Genomic DNA, 26,736 nt, shown 5'->3' on the forward strand with positions numbered 1-26,736 from the left:
ATGTCTTTCAAATACACTATTAATATTGCAAAGATGAAAAATACTGAATCCAAGATCTAACTTTTTGTTTCCTTCTTAACATTGTTATTTTCTTTTTGTTAAACTCTCAAAAAAAAAAAAAAAAGAAAATACGGGGCTGCTCTCTGGCCAAGTAGGCAGATCATGGACACGTTTTTTTTTTTTTATACTTTCAGAGGCTTTGTAGCGCTTTTATCATCAACATCATCATCAGTTTGTGGTGGCGTTTTGTTGGTGCGGAAATGGAGACTGTCCTTTCAGGGTTCACACTGATGCAGAGACACAGAGGAAGGTCCTCAGAGGTGAGAGACCAGAGTCTTCTCTCCAACTCTTTCTTTCTCTCTCTCTCCATCTCTCTCCTCATCTCTGTCTCTCTCTCTCTCTCTCTCTCTCTCTCTCTCGTTTAGATCATCCTCGTCTTTGATAGGAGCAGATCGGTCAGCTGATTCACCGTTTATGGCTGATGGAGGGAAGGGGGCGGGGCTGTTGGAATGCTGGCACGTTCCAATCAGGGCAACAGTTCTTCATTACAGCATTCTGAAAGGTGGGAGGGGGCAAGACAGGCATGGAAAATGTTTTTAAAAAGTCACCAATGCATAAATGTCTTATTCAATCCTGGCTAGAACGTCACTGTGCTATCTACGAGTTCTCGCTGCCCTCTACTGGCCATTCAGCTACATTACATCTGTTGACCCAACCCATTCTATATAGCAGTAAATCCGAGAGCTGGGAGGAAAACGCAGGAGAAGACGACAAGATCATGGCCTCGCAAAACTGGGGATACGACATACACATCAAGGTTCAAGTCAAGTCTATGTAAATGGACTTAAGTTGGCTCATCAAGTTTGCAGTGTCTCCCTACGAAAGGCTGTACAAGTGCACGTGATCTCGCAGCGTGTATATCGGCTCCCCAACAGTGACTAGCTGTGATGAGATTGTCTCCTCCTGCATCTACCTCCTAGTCTGAAAGCAGGAAGTGAGGCCAGCTGTGAATGAGGTAACCAGGGGGGAGGGAGAGGCCCTGTCCAGAAACGACGACTCCCTTCTCCCCAGATGCACATTCACACCCCCCTCCCCCCCAAAAAAAGTTCGAAAGCAAAGCCAACAACAACAGAAATGCATATCCCTTTTGATCTGTGCAAGCCACAACAGATGCACCGAGTTAAAATCTAGGTAACGGGCACTGTGGCCGATATATGGATTGGGCCTATCTCCTACTTTATCACAGTCCAAAAGTCACTGTCGGCTATGCAGTTTACTTTCACAAGTTTCATACTGTACGCAGTCAACATTATCTGTTACAAAAAGGCAGAAGTGATACAAACACAACTCAACCTAGCTTATGAAACAGTATGTTCCACTGTTACCACTAGGGGGGCTGTTTGTGTAAGGTAAGGTAAACTTTATTATCCTAATAGGGATGGGTGTGCTACATAATCATAGGCCTGCTAGATTATATTTGCAGGTTGTATTATGCTTCCAGCCCTGCTTTAGTCCCTTGCTTGTCCAGTACCTGGGTCGACAATTGCAAAGATGAGTTGTAAGTGCACAAAGGTGCTCATTTCATCACTGAATTTCAACAGTTAACACTCACAAGGAGAAATGTAACTTATTTGCTATTACTGCTAAAGAGAAATGAAAAACAGCCTGAACACTGGTGGTGAATACACTTTCCAGGGACCACTAAAGTCAGAGATTTACACTTCACTGAGTCATGTCGAGGTGAACTTTCTGGAAAATACCCATGTTGTACCGAAGTGAAACATCCCATCAAGTCTCTCTCGCCGTCCCATCCGAGGCTGGCTCTCTAACCTCCCTCTCCCCCAGTATAAGAGCTGGTGAGTTGTGAGCAGTGGAACAGTAGGGCTGTAATCCCATTAGTGTTGGTTCATTGGGCTGGCCGGCGTGGGTACAGGGGGGTGGACAGACACCGCCCCGGGGCCTGCTGACAGAGGCCCCACTCTCATACACTCTACACCACTAACTGACCAACACAGATGGATTCAGGCCCAGGGACACAGTGGGTGGTTCAGCTACACGGATATGAAGGTTTGGCGCAGCGGCATTGTCCGTTTCACTAATCCAGTGTGTTATTGGTGACCATATCAAAAGTTTTTTTCCGGCCTGTCAAAACTAACTGATGAAAGCAGATATAACAGTACTACGGCTGGCTGTGCTTCATTGGTTTGAATGTCTGGCAACACTGAGGCCCCATTCTGACAACATTGCCCAAACGTATTAACAGTGATTCTAAGGCATTCTCAGTGACTGCACTTGAAAGTCTTGTACCACTGCGGGTTGTTCAGCTACATCGATTTCAGTTTTCAGAAACAAAGAGACCTCACTACTGACAATATCTGTCTAACTGACCCTGTGTGTTATCAGAGATAATACCAGAGGCAGTTGAACTCTTCTCTGCTGCAGCAGCACTAACTACTACTACACTCAGGCCCCAATGTGGAAATATTTAATGAAAATGAGAATATATGATAATGCGATACGTTATTGATCCCCGTAAGGAAATTCTCTTTTCACTTGAGCACAGGAAGCTCAGAGCGAAGGGTCGGCTACAGAATGGCGTCCCTAAAGCTGATAAGGAGTCAGCGTCTTGCTCAAGGACACTTCAGCATGGCAGATGCCTGCGGACATGGACGCGTGTACGAGTGGCCTCCAGTTTAAAGCAATATTCCACTTAGTTTTAACATGGGGGTTATTCAGCACTCGACCGCCATGAAAACCATAAACTAATCACCAAGATCTACATTCAAATGAATGGGAAGATTTTTACTTCCCATTCATTTGAATGTAGCTTTGAATTTAACACAGTGGTGAACAGATTCAACAACAGATCCCGCTACTGTGATTTTCACTTGGCAGTTGGTCAAACATTTTAGGACATAATTTCACCAAACAGCATTTTTATTGATAGAAGAGAACATAGCGGAGGGATACCATTTAGGAGAGATAGTTCCTGTTTGGGAGACCGGATCTACTTTTATTTTTAAATACTAATTTCAGTGTAAACCAAGAACAGAAATGCAAAATGACGACAGACCAATTACTGCATTATTGTCTTAAAGCGGGATATGTTGTTCAATCTGTTAAATGTAAGTTTTCAGACCATTTTCTTGGCCTCATTCACACACTACAAACGCTACAAACTCATCCCAGCTGCATCAGATCTTGGTGAGTAGTTTATATTCTGGTTTTCATGGTGGTCAAGTGCTAAGTGGAATATTGCTTTAAGGACAGTCTCCCTACTCATTACTACACCTTGCTGCCCTTGAGTCTCACTGACCAAACGTAGGGGTGGTCAGTCAGAGTAGCCTACTGCCAAACATTTAGCTGCTCTGTCGTCAACACACCGGCCTACGAACACAAAGGGGTGTTCGGCTTCACTGGCTTCAATGTTTGGAAACACTGAGGCCCAACTTTGGTAATCTCCATGTGAGGGTGAATGCACACTGCAAGATCTCAGCGATTTCTTCAACTAATTAAGCCAAAGTCATCATCCGAGGGAAATTTTCCACATCAGGGTGGAAGCATGCTTTACAGTGACTTTCTAAATTGGTGAGGGATGGGTTAACTGGCGTTAAATCTTATCAAAATCTCATAGTGAACGTTAACTCACACTGACCTACAGTGGTGTTTGGGTTAGGGTTAGGGTTAGTATTAGCCAGTAGTTTGTTTGTATTTTGTTTGTATTAGCCAGTAGCTTCAATAATGTACATAACCTTTTAGTTAATCAGAGTGTGGCAGGAAAAAATGGCCAGTAGGAGTGCTTACAAAACAGCCTGGAGTGCAGCTGATTGTCAGACAGCAATCTAAAAAACAGGACAAAGACTAAATATCACTTCCCAAAAATATTAGTAGAGGCAAATATAACATTACCAGGGCAAGTTAGTCTGTTTTGTAAGATTAACAGGAAATATCAGTGTCATAGTTTTCAAACTTCTCCAGAAAACAGTGCAAGAAATGGAGAAGCAACTTTCATTTTACTGGGAAACAATCTGTGTGACAGATATTTCCTCGGACTTATCCAGCTAATGCAAAATCCTGCTGACGTCCTTTTTTTTAAATCCAGCCCATCACACAATGACTCATTCATTCATCGGCTAGAGATGGCACAATAACAAAAAAAAGTGCTAATGAAAGCACTTCACACAGTTTAAGTCTGACTCAGGGATGCCAGCCTATCAGAAACACTTGTTGGGTGTGTAACTCATCAGCGGCAAAGGAATGCGAGTCACCGTCATGAGATGCTAACTGCAGCGGTTTATAGAAAGTAACAAGACACGTCCTACACATATACCCTATGAACAAGACGCCTGACTGATCCATTGTCACATGGAATAGTTCCTCTTAGGACAATGGCTACATTTCTAATGTCAGTTCATTTAGAATAAATTAGTCCCGTTAACCAATTACTGAGTTGCAGGCAAACAAAGTCAGTAATACACTGTGATGAGTGATAAAATTATAACCAACGTAGGCAGCATCCTCCAAAATATCTTATGAAGATCAAAGCTATTACATGACTTTATGAATATGTCAGCTTTATGACTGGTGTTGTTAGGAGGTGTGAGATTTTAGAGACACACACACATACACACCTGGCTCAGAGCTGCTGCAGGGGCAGGGAGGGAGGGGGGTCTTTAAAGCAGGACACAGTTGGATTTCTTTTTCGCCTTCTTCTTTTCCACTGGCGTTTTCCTATTTATCTGTCTGACCAGGTCATAGAAGATCTAAAAGAGAGACAGAACAGAGGGACAGAGGGACAGAGAGCAGACACAATGAGTGGATTCACACTGGTGAACTTGTTTTCCTCCCCCTCGTACAAAGGCAGACCCTAACACACCACAGCACCTTTGAGCATTCACTTGACGCCCTATCTCTAAAATGGATACACTGTATACACACAGTAGCTTTGACAAGGGTGTGGCACTCTGTGGTAAGCATAACACAGCTGACATCATACCTTTCTATAGTATATCTCAAGCAAACCACGCTTGTCTTTGGTGATTCAAAAGCCCCTCCTGGTGAGGTTACTCTTCATTTATCCAATGACAATAATAAGACTAGGATACCAATTAAACAAATTCCTAACACAAAAGGAATAACTCAAACAGATGAATGTGATATTGTGGCTGATTTTTGCCGATTACTTGTTTACAATATGGGTGTTGGTGTGTTTCTGTGTGTACTCTAACTCACATCGAGGACGTTGATCTTTGACTTAGCGGAGGACTCTAAAAAGGCACAGTGGTTCCACTGTCTGGCCAGGTTCTGGCCCTGCTCCTTCCCCACCACACGCTCATCCTCCAAGTCACACTTGTTCCCCACCAGGATCATCGGCACCTGAGTAGGGGCAAGAGAAAACAGATAAAATATATTAAGTATTAATTCTGTCTTTTTAAGTAGTTCATATACTGATAATTATGTGGTGATAAAATGAATAAATGGACAAATAGGCAGAAAATGATTATCCTTTTAATTATGAAATCCTAATTACATATATAGTAGTCTTGTTTTTATCAGCATCAAGGACAGACGTGATTGACATTAATTTTGAGTGTCATAATTGAATAAGTCTACAAAAATAGAGGAGAGAAATAAGAGGGAGAGGGAGAAAGGGGGGCAGTTAGGGATGATGATTGGGTAAAAGAGAGGAAAATGGAAGGGATCGAGGAGAGGAAGGGCAATGAAGAAGAGGAAGATCGAGGGTTTAAAGAGGAAGAGAGAAAGAGGAGATGGGGGAGTTTAGGAGAGGAGAACAACATGAGTGGGAGAGCGTGAAGGAGAGAGGGCGAGGGTATAGAGAGCAGAGGTTGGGGTGAGGGAGAGGAGGAAGAGGATTAGAGAGAGAGAGAGAGAAGGAGTAGGGAATATTGGGAGTTAAAGAGAGGAGAATGGAAGGAGAGATAGGCAGAGATTTGGAGGTAATGAGAGAACCAGGGGGGCACTCATTAGTCAATGTAGCTCATTTCATGTGCAAATTCAAATTATAAGAGGGGGGCCATCATCATCAACAGCTAAGTAGTCTATTCAATTCAATTTGAAGCCTAGATGAAAGGTTCACAACGACAATCAAGAAAATCAATCCATCCCTCGGGGGAAGCTTGTGTAAAAAATCATTTAGGTTACCCAACACAGAAACAAAGACATTAGAGGACCAACATAAAACAGCAGTGGATGCAGTTTCTTTTGGTTTTGTTTCTTTAAAAAAGGACATCCTTTTCACTCATGACTGTGGATATTGCACTAACAACACAACCACCTAAATGAAGTGCGGCTGCTTTTGGAATCTCCCGAATGTGCAAGACTTTTTCCTTTTGTTGAGACCTCGTTCATAGATGTTAAACGAGCAAGGTCAAGGGAAAAAAAAAAAAAAGAAGGGACTATTCTGGGCAAAACCTTAGCCCTAACTGTCACAGTGGGCAGAGCAGGGGCAGTCAGGGTGTTGGGATGCGTCTCATCCTGCCTGCTGTTTCCTGACTGGCTATCTAGGGAGCATGCTGGCCCGGAGGAAGTCATGGCAGCCCCGCCCAGCCAGGATAACATCGTTTTCCTTCCTGAATGTTTTCTAACATTTGAGCTGGATTCCATGCTCTGACTGCTCTCTGGAATTACATGATAGTGTAAGGCTATGTTTGTGTATGTGTGTGTGTGTGCACATATGATCCACTGCAGTATGTTTTTGACAGTCCAACTTCTGAAAGAAAGCATCAAGCATCAAGATGCAAGCAACAGTTGCTGCAGAAAGGGATCAGCATTTCCCCCTGTGTTTGCCACAAGTTCAGAGGTTATTTGTGTTGATGGCAGAGCGGGGCAAGCTGGAGACACAGAAACAAGCAGTGGAAAATTTTGCATGCAGCACAAGAGGCGCCATTAATATATCAGCTGGGGAAATCTATTCGTGGTGGGCCTGCAACAAATAAATCTATCCATGGGAAACCCTGCCTTTATTCCCCACTTCTTGTCTAGAAATGGCCCCCAGACATGACTTGTGGATCTGGAAAAACTGCATATTTGTAAGCAATATGGTTGTAGCCTGACATGCGTCAACTTGCTCACTTATTCAAACCTTTTCCCCTCCACAAGTGTCTAGTGTTCAGAGGTTGTTCTTGGACGGGGGTATCGCCAAGCGCCTACAGAGAATGTTATACTTGTTACGGTGTAGGCTAAATATTCCAGTGTCGTTTTTTTCTTTTCTCTCCCTCTCTCTCCTTCTCTCCCTCTCTCTGGGCTGTGGGGCAGACGACAGGAAGTGAGGATGTTTGGATTAACCCCATGGAGGTTGCCGCTTGATGTTTGATATCCAAACAAGCCCTCAGACTGGACTGTTGAACGACAGCCCTCCCAGGGGTCCTAGGAGAACCAGTGGTATGCCCTTCTAACACAAACTATAAGCCAAGCTGGGATGAAGGGATGGAGAGAGGAGATGGAAGGATGGAGGTATGCAGGGAAGAAAAAATGTTCAGTGTCAGCAGCACAGAGGCAGCGTTAGCCTACTTGTAGAATCCACACAGCCCACAGAGAATCTGTTCAGAGGTTCTTAACATGCTACAGACAGGTCCTATCCCGCCCACAATGGCATCCCAGAGATTGGATTGCCGAGAATACAGAACAGGGAAGCATAGCCTAGCTTAGATGAATGGAGCCAGTACTTCCAAATGGAGAGGTGAGTCACAAGCACGGAGTCAGGCATTAGTACCACCCCAGTCACACAAGCAGAGACAGAGCTGGCCCGGAAAAGTCATAAGACCTCTCTTACATAAGAACAGTGGAAGGAAATAAGGGATGTGAGCTTTTAATACACTGGTGACTAATCAGTTACTTTACTCTCCACCTCATGAGACTCCTAACAAGTCTTCTCAGGAGGAGGAATTTGCCCCCACTGCGTTCAATGCACAGGTCATTAAAAGGCCTTTTAATTGAGCTTGGCGATACCAAGTGTGTCTGTACATTTTGCCAGTGTTGCAGTAAATGGTCCGTGGCATTCCCATCAAGCGCTGAGAATGAGAACAGCTGCAGCAGCAGCAACAACTAGAATGACTGCTCTTGCTCTGCAATGGCTTGAAAGCCTTCTCCAACTACAAAATCTGTCCTCTTGGATGAAAAGGAGAAAGAAAAAGAACTTGTTAAGCATTTCCTTTGGTGGTGCATTCCTGCAAGGGGCAAAGAAAGATAAACAGATGTCGTGGTCGTCGTAGCTAAAGGCTTAAATCACCAGTGGAACGATAGCTGACGGAGCGGCCGTAATGGCCAGATAAGAACAACTGTTTATACTGGGGATATATTCAGAAGGAACACAGTTCCAGGAGAAGACGAGGGATGGTGACTGCTTTCTTCCATGTTCAGGAGCCACTGATTCTGCAATCCATCCGTTAGCCTGAGGCTAACCCCAGTCCCCTAACCACGGGACTCTAATGAAGTACCACAGCCTCACAATCCAGTGTGTTTTTGATGAGCTGGGGCTTTCCTTGCACATCATTCCTGACAGTCCAATCACCCGCACAGAGTGCCAGACCACAGTTCGACCACAAGGCAGGCCGGAGGGAGGAGGGGGGAACAAAGAGCAACAGGCGCTGAAAGGCCAATCAAAACAAAAAACAGAGGAGTATATTGGCACAGATATTGAGGGAGGGGAGCAAGAGAGGGAGAGGAGAAGTATAAAGCTTCTGTACCAGGCTGGGGGGGGGGGCTTTACAGATGGCTGATGGGGAAGAGAGAGAGAGAGAAAGAGGGAAAGACTGAGAGAGGGGGTTATGGTAACATTCATTCCCTCCACAGATCACCAAAAAAGGGCATCCTAGATCCTGCTGACGCGCTATCTGCCCTACCAGAAAGGGGATGGAGGGCTCACTCACGCCAACAGTCTCCCAACTTAACAGAGATACAGAGAAATGGAAATGTGCTGCTCACAAACAGCAAAACGGGAAAATATTCAGATGACATATCCTCCTTTTGTTTGAACTGTCACAGATCCAAGCTGAGAGGGAGATTTGAAGGGGAAAACCACTTTGTATGTACAAAAAAAAACATAACTAAGGGTTGAATATCCCCTGGTGAGGCAAAGACATTCCCATATTTTGTTACCGGAATCAAAGACAAGAGTGTTGGCGTAAAATAAATGTGAACATCACAATTCATACGCATTACAGGCAGTGGCTGGTAAGTTTGTCTACCCTACCGCCCATTTTGGCAGGTAGTCTGGTGAGCAAAATCATGAAAAAACTCACTACTATGACTGGCTAATTAATGCAAAAATGCCCAAAAAAGAAAGTTTCATACTCTGGTTACAGGTGTAAAATGAGGGAGGGCCAATGTACACACATTATAAATGTGAACCCCAGTGTGCAGACACTTACATCCTCTGTGTCCTTTACTCGTAGGATCTGTTCCCTCAGGTCCTGGAGGTCGTTGAAGGTGGACTGTGCTGTGATGGAGTATACCAGGGCAAAGCCTTGGCCATTCTTCATGTACAGGTCCCTCATTGCTGTGAACTGCTCCTATACAGGGGCAACAAATAAAGAGGAAGGACAGGCCATGAGCTCTGTTCAAAGCCATTTGTCACTTTACAAATTAGAAAATATTCATTGGCAAAGTTCATTACACATGCCAGGAAATCACATTGGTGTGGCTGGTGTTGAGATGCACACAAATATTTACATAGTACTTGCAAAACGGATATAGTGACAGATATAGTACAGCAGATATACATGATCTCTGTTAAGTTTTTCCAGTCTGGGCCTTCTATGAATACGGCCGAGGATCAGCACCCATTGATTTTCTATTGGAATCATGCACAGACAATGCTTGTGCACCACTGAATAACAACATGCCTTTCAGCAACAGATATATCAGAGTACCTTACCAACAAGCGTACTTGTACTAGATCAAAGTGAACAAATCATAACAAAACAACAAACCACACTGCAAGTATGGGTATGGCACAGTAGATTTGTGCAGGGGGAAAACTATACATCAGTGTGTCAGGGCATGACTGGATGGTAAAATCTGTTGATGTAATTCCAAGTCATCTATTCAGCAACAGAATAAGATTTTTGATTTTGTTGCTCTGAGGTTTCTCGCACATATTCACATTTTTTAAATTAAACAAAAACTTTGATCAAATTTAAGTTCATTGAACCATCCCCAAGCTTAAGATTTGCGTTTATGTTTTTTCCTCACCATCAATAGTTACTATTCTGGAAGACAAATGCTTGCCAAGCCATGCTCAGTTGGTAAACAACCAGAGTTGCCCATCACACAGAATGTTAATGTTCAACACACTGACTGAGGAATCATCATGCACAGTAATGCTGGAATGAATGGGCACGCCACAGCTATGGAGTTCACTTACTGTGCCTGCTGTGTCAAGGATTTCAAGCATACATTGCTGCCCATCTACCTCCACTTGCTGTAAGGGACAGGAAAATGGCATTTTAGGAACAGGTAGAACGGACTCAGAGGAAAAAAAGCTTTATTACAGGTCAATGACCACAATGTGTATTATGTTGTTATATCACAAATCAGAAAGCCAGCATACAATGACTGAGAGAGAAAAAGAATAGTATACAGAGAAAAAGGTATTGAGATAATAGATCAAAATGAATAGAAAGAGAGAGAGAAAGAAAGACAAAGAATGAAAAAAAAGAGAGCCAGGGAAATAGAGAGGTGGGAGGTTAGAGAAGAATAAACAAGAGCACAGCATCATGATGTGAACCTGCAGACCAGCTGCTAGCAATCAGCTCATTCCAGGCCAGCACACTCTCTGCCTCTGCCTCTCCCTCTCCCCCGACGGGACACTTACCTTTCTGTACGAGTCTTCTATTGTAGGGTCATATTTTTCCACAAAGATTCCCTGTACGAACTGAACTGTCTGTAAGAGAAGACACAGACCAAACCAATGTCAGACCAATGTGACCTCCCGGCCGCAAGAACAGAACATCCAGACTGGCAAATATGGCCGAAGTGCCATGTCTCCTAGCTGCGCTACAGCGGCACCGTGTCCATCTAGAGTTATCAAAACAACTCGATAGGACATTAAGGACGAGGATGTTCATGATGTTGCTAGGCAGAGACGACAGGAGGCAGATGAAAAAGTTAGACTTTAGGCTCCTAAAGCCCAGAGCTGCATCTCTAAATTAGTTTTATAGACACGCACACGGGCACACAAACCAACGTGAAAGGTAGGACTCTGCTATAGCAAAGCCCTGCTCTTTATGTTAGGTTTACATTAGGGGTAGAGTGAGTTCACCTGAAAACATCTTAAGGTCTAAACATGTCAGGACCTGCCAGTTTGAAGGATTAACCCGACTTCCACACCTGGTCGTGTTAGTTAAGCAGGGCATACAACATTTCACAGGCATCCAAGCTCTCCTGATGGGAGACGGTACAGAAACGAAGTGACTTCTCAAGGTTTTCAAAATTCCATCTCCCGCTCATTTCTATCAGGAAATTATAGTTTTCCTGTCATTTGTGTGTTCTTGATCACATCCATGAAAATCATAGTCAAAATCTATGGGCTAGATGAGTATTCCTTTAACCCAATGCAATTTTACATAATATAATTTGGGAGTTCATGTTATACTGTAAATGTGTGGGTGATTTCTAGCCCAGAACTGGCATATATGTGAGCAAATAGAGAGCCAGCTAAGGCCCTGCAACAAACACATCTACATTTACAAAGAACGAGATAATACAAGCCTGAAAGAAGGTAGGCCTACACACTTGGCAGGAAAAACAAGCACATAAGGTAACTATGAGGGGTCATGGAAAAACCTAAAAGGGAAAAACAAGGAAAGGACAGCTTCATCACGAGAGTCCCAGTTCTGGGTTTTCAAGGCATCCCATGACAAAAATGTCCTACCCTGCTTTTTTCCCCTTTCTACGGTAGAACTGCTCAACAACAGGAGTTGAGTTTAGCACAGATAGTTTTCCCCAAAACCTTTGTAGCGCATTGTCTTTTGGCCGTTTGATTGATGGTGATCCTGGCCAGTGCTACAAAGCCTTTAGGAAACACGGCAGAGGCGTCAGTGATGGGGGGCAGGAAGGGGGTCAGGATGGAGAAAGAATACTCACCAGAGCGGACTTGCCCACACCTCCTGAGCCTAGCACCACTAGCTTGTATTCACGCATGGCGGGATCGCTTCACCGGACAGCCCAGCAGTCTGCACTGGACAAACAGGGAGAAAAGCGAAATGGAATAGATAGATTGAGAGACAGAAAGAGAGAGAAAGAGGAAAAAAAAAAAAAAAAATCAGCTCAAAGTAACTGTGTTAAAAAATAAAAACAAAGGAATTTTCCCAGTCCGGTCCCAGATTTTTCCACTCCAGAAGGGAAGGATTCTAGTCATTCCTGGAGGTATGGACAAGAAGCAGCACAACAATGGAGGGAACACCCATAAGTGGAGCTGCTGCAGGGTGGAGGAGGTGAAGAGTATGTGACCCCTCTCTAACACAAACCAGCTGTGGTGTGTGAGAGTGTGTGTGTGTTTGTGTGTGTTGGGGAACTGAAGGGGAGATGATACATGAGTTTGGCAGACATGACTGTTAATGACACAATCATCTGGCCATCGCACACCAAAACACACCCTGCTGTCAAATTTGCTGATCATTCACTCATTCTTGGTATTTTTAATAACAATACAGTGTCAGACTCGTCATAACTGACAACAACTGAGGGAAGTGGAAACTGAGATTGGGGGGGGGGGGGGTTGTGAAATCATTGGAATATCCCTTTAAGCGACATGGAGGCTTCGAATCGTTGGCACACATCATGGCGTAACGTCGGTTGGGTTAGCCAACTGGGTCACAACAAGTTGGGCTCTACAGAGAGGCTACGAGGCCTGGTACTCTCAGATTTGGTTGTAGTTGTGGAGGGTGGGCGGTTTCTGATTCTTGGTCCGCTCTAAGAGAAACCACATAATGACTTTCTATGAAATTACGTTTTTGAAAATGGAACTAAAATGGTCCCCCAAAAGAGCGTTTTAAACTATGAAATGTCTTGAAGTTCATTTAGAAATTGAGTCATGTCTATTTTTTCCTCATTAGTATGATTCGCTTTGGCATTCTGTTGATTGAGGGGATATCTTTTCAGCATTTTCCTGCAGTCAAATGAAAGATGAACAGAAAAGTAAATTGTAATAGATTGCAAAACTGAATCACAATACTGACTCAAGTAAGGTGATACCATTGTGTTGGGAACTATCTGGCAAGTCCCGTCCCTATGCCTAACTGTGCATTAGTCAATCACACCGGATATTTCAATTAATTTATCAATTAATGAACACTATATTGTAACTGTCTGAAGGGAAAATTGGAACAGTGTAGCACCAGGTTTCTTAGAGTAAGAGGACTACTTCTGGTAGGTTCCCACATCCCTGAATAGTAGTCTATGTTTTACTGCACATAGGTCCCAAGACGAGAGAATACATTTTCTCTTTTGGGTCATGGGTTGAAAAGTGCAGCTTTGAGAATCAAGAAGCGGCTTATGTTAAAAGCAGGACCCAAGGAAGACAGTATAGTCTCGCTTGATAATCAACCCTTTTTCAAATGATCAAAAGCTAATCATCAGACATTCTGGGAGGCAGATGATCCCCTCCTACATCGTTCTTTTTATGGCACACTCCGTCTAAATACTCAGGGCGGTGGACGGAGGACTAAGGACCTCCAACTCCAGTCACGAGGGGTGACCATGTGGGATATGAAGCCTGGCCTGTGAATAATTCATATTCACTAATCCTCAACACACAAAGAGAAGTTCTCCGTGCACGATTCGGGAGGAGCTACTCAAGGAAAAAACAAGCACGGGACTGCACAAGTGGCGTGCAAACATGCGCGCTGCACTCGCATGTAAACATTCAAGCACAGATTCAAGTGCATGCACAGTGTCACACACATAGATTTGGGCTAGGCCCTACTTGTCAGCTACCCACATCATGTTTCTTGTATGAACACTATGGCCTAATCCCTGCAAAGACGGATGACATCAGGAACCCCCTCGGAGACAGGGGCTATAAGATTAGGCTACTATAAGAATGCTTTGCAGGTCATTATGGAGGACTTTCCCTCCTCCAAATAGTGCAGTCGAATCCATCCTATCCTTCACAGTCCTCATAGGGTAAACAAAACTGAGGTAGGCTAAATTAAATATATCCTTTAGGCCCTGGTTTCCTAATCTACGGGTCAGGACCCAAAATGGGTCATGGGCCTACTTCTGGTGGGACGACACATGACCATATTGCCAGTATGACTTAATGAGCCAGAGTCCCACTGTGAAAGACAACATTTTTCAGTTGGAACCCCCTACTTCCAAGTTCTCAAGAATGGGAAAGTAGAATTTGATGCCTCCCTCCATGACCCAAATGACCTTACTGATTCTTCAAATTATGCCTGTTGTTCAATTAGTAGGGATGGGACGATATGTTTATCTCACGATACGATTCGATACGCGATATAGGGTTCACGATTTGATACAACCACGATACAATGTAATAAATAAAAGTTAAGTGACAACAAAGTATGACTGTGCAGAATTATGTTTATTTCTGAGCCACACATTTTTCTACCAATGGCATTGGCTTGCTAGAATGTAAACAGCAATTTAAAAATGTCATTACAGAGTGCAAATAATCTAATTTCGATGGAGAGCTTGTGAAATTGTGATGGGCAAGCCGTCTCATTTGTGATTACTACAGCAGAATAAAATGTAGCTAATATTGCGATTCATTTTTCTGCCCCACGATACGTATTGTCACGTATTTTTGTACTGCGATATATGAATTTTGATATATTGTCCCATCTCTATCAATTAGGCATCACCTGTCTCCTTTCTACCCCTTTCTTATAGGCATGCACTTTCCACTCATAAGTAGGCTATAGCCTTTTCTACAACAGGCGAAAAAGCAGTGGGATTGAGTGGGATGCTCTATCTCCAACACCTAGTCTGCATACAAACTTTCATACCAGGAAAACTACATGCAACGCTGTACTCTCTCAACTGCCTGCCTACACACATATTCACACTCACGACACACAAAAACACACTCAAGGCCATGTAAGGACATCTCCCTTAAAAACCAAACCTCTCCCTCTTTCCACTGCCCTCGACTACACACTGTCATTCCCAACAAAACAAACACACCGCTGCCATTCCTCTGCTCTCGTAGTAACCCCAGCAAATAAGGAGAGAGGGAAAGCCACACGCCGCAGAAAACATGTTCCACCGTGACATCACTGCATCACTCACCGTCTATGGCCGAAGGTATGTCACCATGTAAGGCTGGAAGTGGGAAGAGGAGGTACTGCTAGCAAGGCTACACAGAACGCACGTCTGGATAGGCTATGTGTCAAACTAGACAAAACTGAAAGTAGAGAGCAGGGAGAGCAGAAGGCTTCACCGGCGAACTACGACATCAACAATTTCCCCTCATTATATCATCTATCTGGAATTCAGTATCCACTATCGCTGTGTTTCTTCCTGGTCTAGCAGGGCTAATCCAATGGCAATGAAGCTGTCATGGCTACTGACTCAGCATGGTGCTGTGATTGACAGCTGCCCTCTGTCTCTCCCACCCAGTGCGGATGGTGAAAAAAAAAAAAAAAATCACACATCCGTTCATCATGCTGCCTGACACAAACTGTTGTGCCATCTTCTTATTTGCTTGCTGTGTGACTCAGAAAAGCAATACCACTTGAGGTTTGGGGTGAGGCGCCCTTTTCACGTTGATACGATGCTACTAGTTACTCATCACCTCCACCAAAACCGCTGATCACATCTTCCCCTATCACTCGTACACACACAGCTTAGCGAGAAACCACTCCACTTATTGGTGGGAAATAACCTTATGTTAACGACAGCAGAGAACCTGACAGGGGAAAGGCTACAGTAAAGCGGCCTGAGCTTAAAAAAAAAGAAAAAAAGTTCTCACATTGGCAATTACCATAATGTTAACAAATGAAAATGGGCTGATGGCCGATAAATACATTCTGCACTCAGGAAATCAAGAGTTCTGAGTAATGAGGATGTTTCTAGAGTCAGCACTCAAGAGGAAACGCAGATGTGTTAAGTCAAGTACAATGACATTAGCTATCTCACTTAAGAGAGTTAACAAAATAACTGCCCACAATCAAGATTCTGCGTAATAAGAATTACACCCAAAAATGAATTAAGAAACCAACCCACTTATCAGGATCACTCCCATTAGCTAGCTTCTTAGTTCTTATCTGATATATCTATCTAGGTCCACTATCTAGGCCTGAAAGCGTGTGAGTCAGAACAAAACTACACAAGAAAACTTTCCTGACTAAATTATGAGAAAGATCTGTAACTGACAACTGCCACTCAGTCAAATGCATCTGTGTGTTGGGGCCTGTGACCTGTAACCACATCCTCTTTTCAGAGAGCAAGTACGCCTCATGCTGATAGGATGGAAAAGGAGTACCTACTAAAATAGCCTCTTCCAGTCTCTGTTCCTGTTCAAGACCCCAGACAGCAGGCTTGCTTGGCGGGGGGAAGTGGTTTATAGCTTATATCTCATCAGCAAACCTGGGCTATGAGAGATTCAGGGCACAGGATGAGGCAGATGCATCGTTTCAATCATCACAGGGTGGAAAAAAGCACCTTTAGGGGAGGGAGCATCCATGCAGAAATGTCTAGCTAACTTGGCGACTATGACAATCTACTATCAATAAAGGTGCCATGATTGAGAGACCTGCTGCGTGTTTATAGTTCAGGGATAGAGAACACACCTTTCCTGTTCCCAGTACACTCCCTACAACAGAAATAACCTGCAACAGGCTGCTGTGCAGCTTGAACCTCCGACAAGAGAAAGTCATTTGTGCTTTTTAATTATCTCGCTGTATCTAGCTTATGTGCTTACAGCAGTAGCATACGCTTATCACACCAGGTCATGCTAATTCCCTGCTATCTGCGGCTGTGACTATTCCCCAGAGCAGTAACATTTCATGTAGCCTTCTATGTTTGGTATTTTAACGTAGCTTCCATAACATTCCTCAAATCCTATTCATTTCAGAAGCCCGCCCATAGATAAATCCGTAAAATACCATAATCTTTAATCCAGGAAACTGTGATAAGCATCTGTCCATACAGAATCTGATTTCACACCAGCAACTAGACTAAGTCCCGTTAACAAGCTTGTTAGCAAAATACCGCTAACTAGCTAGCTTTAACTGAGATGGGCCGCCGACACTTCACAAGCTAGCCGTGGCTCGTTAGCTAGCAAGCTAGCTAGCCGACACATTCCTTCTCTCAGTATAAGATCAAAACACAGCTAGGGCGTCAGAAACATATTGCAATTAAGCGCTTTATAAGGTTCAAACGTTTATCGGACTTAAATTCAAAGGCAGAACCTATATCAAGACATATTGCGATGTATTTGCTCGGGAAAGCCATAGCCGATTGCTAACGTTACCTGCCCTTCCGCCTGGCCTTGACTAAAATGGGAGTGCACACAGTCCGTTTCTACTTGCGGAGAGTCCGAATTCCTCTCATTTATATACCAAATATAACACACGTCATGCAGCCTGTTGTACTTGCTTAGTGTCCCCTAAATGTTAATGCAGTACACTCTGTCGCAAATTACTTATTTGACAGCCTTTATCATCTAGTAAAGTTTGCCGTTTCCACTTACCGTTTCTCGTTCGCTGTCGCTCGCCGCTCCGCAAGTGTCAATTTCCCTCTGGCCTCTGTGCGCAGTAGACGTCATTCCTGACTATTTCTCATTTTTCTTAAAAGGGCATGACAGATCGTGCTGTTGTCCCGAATCATTTGCATGGTAACGGTTTGCATGGTAATGATCAGTGTAAATAGAAAGGCACACAGCCTGTTTCTATTTTGTGTTCTATTTATTATTACTAATTTATTGCAAAGAAGCTGCACATTTATATCACTCTTAATAGTGGAAGATCCCCCATTCTTCAAGGATGAGTAACTTTCTGGTGAAATCTGTCAGTCAACAGATGCAAAATAATTAGTAAGTTGTTTTTTGTTTCTTGTGTGAATTGTTATCCCTAATCATTTTAACATGATCTGAGATTATTACAGGCTCCATGACTAAATAATCCCAGAGCTCTAACAGATAAGGATGAGATGGAAGTTACATCATGTTCAGCACTGCAGCCCTCAGGTCCTTTCCATCCACCCATTCATCCAGTGTCCACCTATAATTAGGCAGAGTGCCTTCAGAGGCCTGATCAAAAAGATAACAGGTGTGTGACACACACACGTTACAAGAATGTGAGCTAATGAGAGGAAAGTGCTCCCTTATGTGTCTATTGTAAACACATGCTTAAACAGCCAATTACACAATGTTGTGTAGAAAAAAAGAGCAATGTTAGACAGGATATCTTTGTGTGGACTACCCTCTAGTGGGGGGGATGAGCAATCCTTCTCAGGCTGCATGCATTATGGGCCGTGGTGGCAAAAGTGCGGCACACTCAAAAAGTTACAAATAATCTCATCCTCACTCTCACTCAAGATTTTTTTACAGTCTAGAACCAATTGAATAATTGTATTCAAAAGGCTACAACAGAAACATTTTACAACTTTTTTTTATTTATTTATTATTGTTCCATAGTTCAATCTGTCATACAGATTAAATATGCATCAACCCCTTGCTTGAGTTTGTCCATAACTTTGTACTGCCAATGCCATCCTTTGCCTTTGCAGTCCTTTCCACATCTTGGTGTCGGACATTAAAAAACTATCACATATGACAAAACGATCTGGTACAACTCTTTACAACTAAAAATAAATAAATCAATCACTGTAAAAAATCTAATATCCCAGGGATAGTATTGAACTTAATGGATGTTTGCCTTCATAACTCTGAATAAAATCATAAAGAGTCCAGCCAAATGTAAATGACCAGCCCAAGCAGATGACATCATTAAGGCAAATAAGCAATATATACTTGAATGCATGCGGAAATCTTTTACTGTATATACACATATGATAGACATTGTACAATTCACTAAGGTCCATCTGTGGCATGTCCTTCAACACCATCTGGAGCCTGTCCATCCTGAACTCCCACTTGCAGGCTACATGCGGTACATGTATGAACAGAATAGAATAACACATGCCACCCTACAAGCCAACAAATAACATTTCCCTGTCCCCAAATATCTATATTTAACCAATGTCAGGTGAAACAGATGCAAATAACAAGGCTGAGGATGGCGAAAGGCAAATCTGTACATGGCTCCTGAAAGAAGGAAAATAAAGATGAATTTTGTCCTTCACTTCTCTGACACAGTCCATAAAGTTAGGTGCAATTGCAGTTGCTTGGTGTGTGGTATTTTTCCATCTCCATTTCTTCTTTGTAACTTCAGCAAGGAATTCAAAAGGCCTAGTGGATGAGAATGGGGGGGGGGGTCCTCTCACTGATATTGTCTGTAGTCTCCGAATGAGGGACTGGGCATGGGAGCAGGGGCAGGTTCCTCAGCAAATTGGGGTCCTGGTGAGAGAAAACAAACAGTAAACCTCAGAGTGAGATAACAGCCACCCAGTGGTTCTCAAACTTTTTGGATCGTGACCCCTTAAACACAAAGCGATGCCAACTCGCGACCTGCATCATGGGCTGCATATGCAGAGTGGTGAACAGTTTACCTAAAAATGATTTTCCCTTTTCAGGTCGTTTCATTTGATTATCAGAGGAGGACTAGAGGCTGAAAACTATAAAAGCTAAAATTTGAGAAAAATCTGAAAAATTACACGACAATAAATTTGTATAGTAGAAATATGTTTTTTTTCCTATCCCATAAATCATCTTGCGACCCCCCAAAATTATCTTGCGATCCCCTGGGGGGTCCCAACCCCCCTGTTTGAGAACCACTGGTCTATAAGACAGTTGTTAGGCATTATCAATCAATGTCTAATGTGTGCAATACCCTAAAATTTTGATTTCGTTTACACCTGGTATTGAAATGTGATCTACATCTGGATATGCTATCCGGATAATGAGCAATCTGATCACAAACACTTGCATTTACACCTGGTATTTATATTCCTTCTTGTTGTCTGCATTCTGTCGACATTATGATTGGATCTAATATTTTGGCAGAAAAGCAGGCGAGAGGTGGTAAGTGTGTCTATTGTCAACAAAATCAAACATGACAGGTGTAGGGTAACCAGGGGTGATGCCACTGTACAGACTGTACTCTTCCTTTGCCACGGAAGAGGTCGTCTTTTACGACTCTAGCAGGAAGCAACAGAAACGACAATCGTGTTTGCAGCTGCTGTGAATGCTGATATTTCTACCTGCAGTGATGACGTTTCTATCCCGTGGCCGGATACTTTCTCACTAATGGGGATTGCATTTACACCTGGCTGACTCTGGCTGAGATCCAATCATAACGTGAGCCAGACCTCCGGAGGTGGTCTGGCAGATCCAATCACATTCTGACCGCGATGCGTGCTGTGTGCATTTAATCCTTGAATTACAATGAGTTTTTCTTCATCCACATGAGATATCCAGATACAGACTTCATTTTAAAACCAGGTGTAAATAGGGTCTGATTTATAACTTCTTAACTCCATGTATTGTGTTATCTTTCCACACAAAATCCTTCTGTTCTGTAGTATGAATAAATTCGATGACACAAACGCCCCATTTTCTTGATGTTGTCAGAAGTATCACTCACCGGTTGGGAACTGTGAAGAAGCAAACCTAGTAAGCAAGATTCCAGCACCCTCTATCAACGCCAGCAGAATGCCCCCCATGGCTGCAGAGCCTACCATGGCTACTGGTCCATCTAAGGAAAACAGGGAATATATGTATAACTTCACACAAACAAGCAGTTTCAACAGGGAAGCTTTACACATTGCTTTAAAAAGGTCCCATATTGTTCAGCTTTCATCATTTTGTTTTCAGATACACTATGGCTCAGGATAAGAATAATGATGTTCATGATGTTTTAATAAAAATAAATGTAGTTTAGTTAGCAGGTCGATCCACTTGGATGCTGCTTTTTAATTCCTTTGACAGGAGCCCTTTAATGCATCTACGTCTTCCAGGATGAATATATTATGTAACAGATACAATGAATTCAAATGCCTTTAATGTGCAACCCACCCGTTCATATCATGAATAGCTGATTCTCTACATCAATCTAAGCCATTTGTATGAGGCATCTATTTGTTATGGGCTGTGCACCACTGTCACGTAGACCCGAGCGCCAGCATCTGTTTATGTTGTTATCTGACTCACTTCTTGCAGCAAGGATAGCTCCAGTCATGGCCCCACTTGTAATCGAGTTCCAGGGATCCTCCTTCCCTCGCACTTTTACCAAACCACAGTCAATCATGGAGAAGAGGCCTCCCCATACTGCAAAGCTACCTGCAACCCAAAAAAGAATTCACACAACCTGAATAAGAAACAGTAAGACAAGCTTTCCACTTTGTTAGGCCAAGGCCTTGTCATACGTTTTGCTGAACTCATCAGTGGCTTATTCCTTTCACGGGAGTCAGACGACATTCAAATTCAACAGTTGTTCTTACCTCCCAACTGTGGAGCTCTGGTCTTGATGGCAGTCATGCTGCCTTTCATTCTGTGGTTCATCCCCTACAAGAGAGCAACACAGATCAATGGAAATTCCTCGCCAACTCAGAATAACCACCTTTTTTTTTTTTTACTTAAGGTAAATGTCACTAGTTTTTATGGCTTTGCAACCACTAGAGATGGCAATAGGGCATGACATTTGATGGAATTCTGTGGGACAGGAAACATGGTTCGGTTGTCAGATTTGATCCTGAAGACAGGACTATAGCCTTTTGCAGTAGCCAACTTATTAGTTAGCCTACCTCTATTATGCTCTTTCTCACTGTTTTATGTATTACATGGGCAAAAATGGCAGGCAAATTGATGAGACTAAGTTGACAGAAAGGGCACACTCATGTGATTGGATTCAAATTGAGTGGAAACTCTCTTATGTCATAAGAAATGACCTTATTTATGCCAAAGATACATTTAAGACTTTAAAAAGAAAAAAGGCTAGGCGTAACTATAGTGAAACATACTTCAAGGCAAGTTTTTCCTTAATCCATATTCTCTGCACTATCTTACCCTAAAAAGGTGCGGTAAGTAAGACTTTCACTGTCCAACAGCACAAAATGAATGTAATATATCTATGGAGGATTGATAGGGTTGTTGATCAAGACCAATGACTCAACAATTACTTTGCCAGGTGCTGAGATTTATGGCTTTTAAAACTCTCTTTCCAGCCCATGTTGTGTTTTGAAACAGACCCCCCACCCCATCAACAACACATTTTAAACCGCTCAACAACAGAGGACGGTGCTAAGAGCAAGCGACAGGTCACAAGATAATTCATTCTCAAGTCAAAAACACAAATTATTACAGTATATTGCATCATCATTTATAACCTCTTCACTAGATGCTTCTGTTGAATCTCTGTTCTAATTAGCCAGTTTACTCGTCTCTATTGAAAAGGTGATTTTATTATTTATGTCAATTACTGGCCTCCCTTGCTCAAGGGGCCGGAGGGGTGGGGAGTGGGGGATCTGCCAGAGACCTGTCAATTGTTGCTATTCCTTGGTTGCAAACAGAGGTCAATAAAAGTCACAGATTACTTTACTTCTCTTTAAAAACCATGCAATTTTTCTTATGAAATCAAACTGCTTTCATAGGGCAGCACAACACCTTTGTTCAGAGAGCCCTAATTGTGCCATTAACCCTCTTACAATAAATAAAAATAGGTGTCAAGTGCACGACATGCTCCAAGCAGGCATCAACCCAGTCTCCAACCTACAACTATTACAGAAACCAGCTAAATGAGTCTGTGACTGCTTATTGGATACATTACAGTTGGTATAGGAATGTCTTAAATAATTAAAGTGGTCTGTGAATGAGGCAGTAAGGCAAGGCTGTAAGTACAGTGTTTATCTACATGACAGAACTTACTGAAGGTGCATTTCTGAATCCTTTGACTGCCTGGAATATTCCCCCTCCAATGGCCCCCATGGTGAAGGCACCGCCACAGTCGTCCACAATCCTCCAGGGGCTAAAAGAATAGCACAATCATTAATTCAGGTTCCCTATTAGTCAAGTCAAGTTTAACTTTATTATCCATTTAGGAAATGAATCTGTTCCCTGGTGCACAAACATACATATACAGTAACAATAAAACATCAACAACAACAACATCAACAAGAAGCAAATTAGAATACATTTTACAGGTCTGAGGTAGTTAGGTCTTAAGTTATATTATGCTATTGTTACAAGGATAATCTATCTTAAAGTTGCATTCACGTGTTACACACACCATGATCTCAGCTTCAGTCTTGATTTGCCCCATATGGGTGACCGAGGGTGATAATAGAAGAATAAAAGCTAATTTTTAGTTAATATTTACATTTGAAATTTGACGAAGCTCATTTGGATGTAAAAGCCATCTTTTACAACAGAACTACAAGCGAGATATGAACAGTCCAGAGAAACCTCCTGGCCTGGTCACACTTGTTCTGACAGGTATGTCAAGTCACCTGATAACAGGTCATGCTTACAAACATCAAATCAACTCGAAATACCGCAAAACCAAATACCCTAACTCGACATAGACAGTGGTAAATACGTTGTCTAATCGGACTTTACTCAAGGTACCCCGTAAGTTTGTTATTGTGCAATCATCAGCCAGCCATCACCAGATAGCCCCTAGGCAGCTAACTTAGCTAGTATGCTAAAGCAACAGCCTGATCTCACTCATTTCAACTCGGCAGCTAACATTTAAAAGTGAGGGACTTGCAATTCAGTGTAAGTTACTTAACAATAGCTGTACAAATTCAATGACTGGAATAATTTAGATCCAATCATGACTTGTAAGCCAAGTGGGTAGATCATAGCAACAATCTAACAAGCCCACAAGGTCACTAACAACGTGATCGCAACGAAGGACTAATGCTAGTAGACATTGCCACTGCAATGCTATACAGAGTTAGCATTTCTGCTAATGTTAGCTAGCTAGCCGGGTTTGACGTGGTTCGCGGAAGCTACACGCTGTACTGTATAAATATTTAGGCTAGCTTCACCTGCCAGTTAAATTAAAGACATTCACTGAGGAGATTCAACATACACCGCTAACAGTGATATTATATTTCTGTTAAGACTCACCATGGTTCCCTTGCATATTCCTCCATTTTGTTCTTTTGCTGTTCCCTCTGACGTCACGCTTATCGACAACTCTACGTAACGACACTACGTAATTTCTTAAAGGGGCATTTCAAACAAAACTGTTACCAGCTCCAGTGGTTCCCAAACGTTGAGTAGGCTATGTGGGTAAGATGAGCCACCCTTTCTATCTAGGCAGCCATACACAAAATTAATCATGTGATCATAGATTTAGGAAGAATAATTAATTTCCCAGAATGTGTGATTGAAGGGAGCACATGGAGAAAGTGGTTAAAAATGTTATTTTTGCTATGTCAAGTGATTTCATCATGGTAAACATATCATGATTCTTGCAATTAGATTGGAAAAAAATGTGTAGTAAAAAAAAAAAATACTTTTTATTAGGCTATATATTAGTAGATTTGTACTGTACAGTATAATGTCATGAACTTAGCATAACTGTGGGACTAGGCTGGGTGAAGCAGTTTTGTCAAAATGGTGGTTGTGGGGTAAAATGTGCCACTAGCACCGGGGCAAGTTTAGCCCCAGTGCTAGTTACCCCAATCTAATTTAAAAACATATATGTGCTCATGTGGTATTTTCTAATATTACGCAGATATCATTATGCTACGAGACTACAAACACAAACAGGTTCAGCCGTCTTGGAGGATCTAAAAAGCAGCCAAGCAAGGTCGATTTGTTCAGAGGCAAACAGAAGATAGACAGAATGACATTGAAGATATATATTGAGAAAATCAACAAACACAAACATTGTGTTAATATTCTTGTTGAGCCAAGTTGTGCATTGTTATTCTTTTCAGAATAAGACAAACTACCACCATGATATGTTAAAGTAAAAGTAAGCATTGTTAGAATGCGATAGATGAAAAAAATGGACGATTCTCAGAAGAGACAGAATGAAGAAACAGATTCTCTGTACCTGCATGCTGGAAAGGCCCTAATGAAAGGACTGAAAAGGAAAAAATATAGGTGTTGTGTAATATTTTACCCACATGGGGCTCAACTTACCCCTTAATGCATCTACGTCTTCCAGGATGAATATATTATGTAACAGATACAATGAATTCAAATGCCTTTAATGTGCAACCCACCCGTTCATATCATGAATAGCTGATTCTCTACATCAATCTAAGCCATTTGTATGAGGCATCTATTTGTTATGGGCTGTGCACCACTGTCACGTAGACTGGGGTAAGTTGTGTCAAAATAGTTTCCAAAATTAGTTTCCATGTATACTTAAGGATGTCCAACAACCTTAAGTATACATAACAATTATTGTTTCAAATAAATACACATTTATTTTGCCATAGTAGCACAAAATGCACTTTACCCTGTTCTCCCCTATTGCATTCACTTGAAGACTGGAAGAGTATGTAATGACTTTTCTGATCAGAGGGTTCACTCTCCACTGTTATCTCCCTACCTACAGTGCAGGCAGAAAACAAAAATACATCTCCTCAAATGGGGCTCCCAGGGACAAAACCTTTATCAAATTGGGGTCTGTGGTTTAAAGCGTATCTGTATCAGGGTCTGGGAATCCCTATCCCCTTCACATTAATAAAACCTCTGCAACAGAAATAAGAGATCAGCTGCAGCCTAATCATCAAACTCGGCCAGATAAGGTTTACACTTCTGACATAACAAAGGGATTTCCATGAAAGATCATTTTTGTTTGACAGGTGTTTTGAGCAACATAGCAGATATGATTGTCATGTGTTCAAATGCACATACATATCTTACACAATAAGATACAATTACTATAATGAGAAGATTTTGTATGTGGGACTCCTATCTGAAAAGATTTTTAGTTTTGGAAAGAATTTAAAGGAATAATCTGCAACCTTTTAATATAAATAAATGTCCATTTTGCTACTCTCTATTGCCAATTGATACCATACAATAATGATTCAAGGCCTACACAGTTCATGAAAGACAGAAACAGTGGTTGGTTTGAAATAAATATAAGAAAGCAGAAGAAATATAAGAAGCCACAGTCTATGCTGACTGTTGTTATCATTACAGTCTGTTGGGCCAGTGTCTGCATTAAGGGCAAAACATCAAACCACTTATCACCAAAGGTGTCACCAAAATCAATCAATTTTGCAGATTATCACTTTAACACAGTGATTGATTATTGTCTATCTAAAAGGTAGATTCAATAGAGATCAACAGTAAGAAGTGTGTACTATCTAAATCGATTTAAATAATCTTGAAGCAAAACATATGATGTGGAACCAGTAAAAATATCATCTCAGAAGAATCTCTGATGTAGCAACAATTTGTTTCACAACTGTAATAGCCTATACTTATTCTTTTTTTATTTCAAACTATCCAAAAGGGCGTTGGTAATTATAGCTCTTGAATTCCTAAGATGTTTTGCAAACTTAAAGTGTTTTACACTATTGTAATTTCCCCAACACAACTCTTATCTCTACAGAGACGAGGGAACCTAGATATACAGTACCTTTAAAACCAGAGATAAACCATATACCTGCTGCAGAAACCAAACTACAGACCATGCTGTGTTTAAGAAATGTGCATAT

The 26,736-nt window shown here is 42.1% G+C and overlaps 2 protein-coding genes across 4 annotated transcripts; both read right to left on the reverse strand.

The window, feature by feature from the left end:
• Positions 1–371: 371 nt before the first annotated feature.
• On the reverse strand, positions 372–17,726 carry LOC139915245 (ras-related protein Rap-1A-like). 3 transcript variants are annotated; one of them, XM_071903789.2, is made up of 8 exons: positions 17,678–17,726; positions 12,106–12,194; positions 10,835–10,903; positions 10,385–10,441; positions 9,390–9,530; positions 5,233–5,376; positions 4,632–4,763; positions 372–555 (listed from the first exon to the last, which is right to left on the reverse strand). In XM_071903789.2, exons 2-7 carry the CDS (start codon positions 12,160–12,162, stop codon positions 4,674–4,676), a joined length of 558 nt encoding a protein of 185 aa, XP_071759890.1. In that variant the 5' UTR covers positions 12,163–12,194; positions 17,678–17,726; the 3' UTR covers positions 372–555; positions 4,632–4,673. The 3 variants fall into 3 exon arrangements, with proteins under 3 accessions (XP_071759890.1, XP_078139577.1, XP_078139578.1); XM_078283451.1 differs by having other exon boundaries at positions 12,106–12,199; positions 17,678–17,724; XM_078283452.1 differs by lacking the exon at positions 17,678–17,726 and adding an exon at positions 15,274–15,414.
• An 854-nt stretch (positions 17,727–18,580) lies between these two features.
• On the reverse strand, positions 18,581–24,240 carry timm17a (translocase of inner mitochondrial membrane 17 homolog A (yeast)). The gene is made up of 6 exons (XM_071903888.2): positions 24,176–24,240; positions 22,970–23,069; positions 21,547–21,610; positions 21,257–21,385; positions 20,691–20,801; positions 18,581–19,504 (listed from the first exon to the last, which is right to left on the reverse strand). The coding sequence occupies exons 1-6, from the start codon at positions 24,199–24,201 to the stop codon at positions 19,428–19,430; spliced, it is 507 nt and encodes a 168-aa protein (XP_071759989.1). The 5' UTR covers positions 24,202–24,240; the 3' UTR covers positions 18,581–19,427.
• Between the last annotated feature and the right edge of the window lie 2,496 nt (positions 24,241–26,736).

Source organism: Centroberyx gerrardi, chromosome 5 (genome assembly GCF_048128805.1).
Source record: "Centroberyx gerrardi isolate f3 chromosome 5, fCenGer3.hap1.cur.20231027, whole genome shotgun sequence".
Lineage (NCBI taxonomy): Eukaryota > Metazoa > Chordata > Actinopteri > Beryciformes > Berycidae > Centroberyx > Centroberyx gerrardi.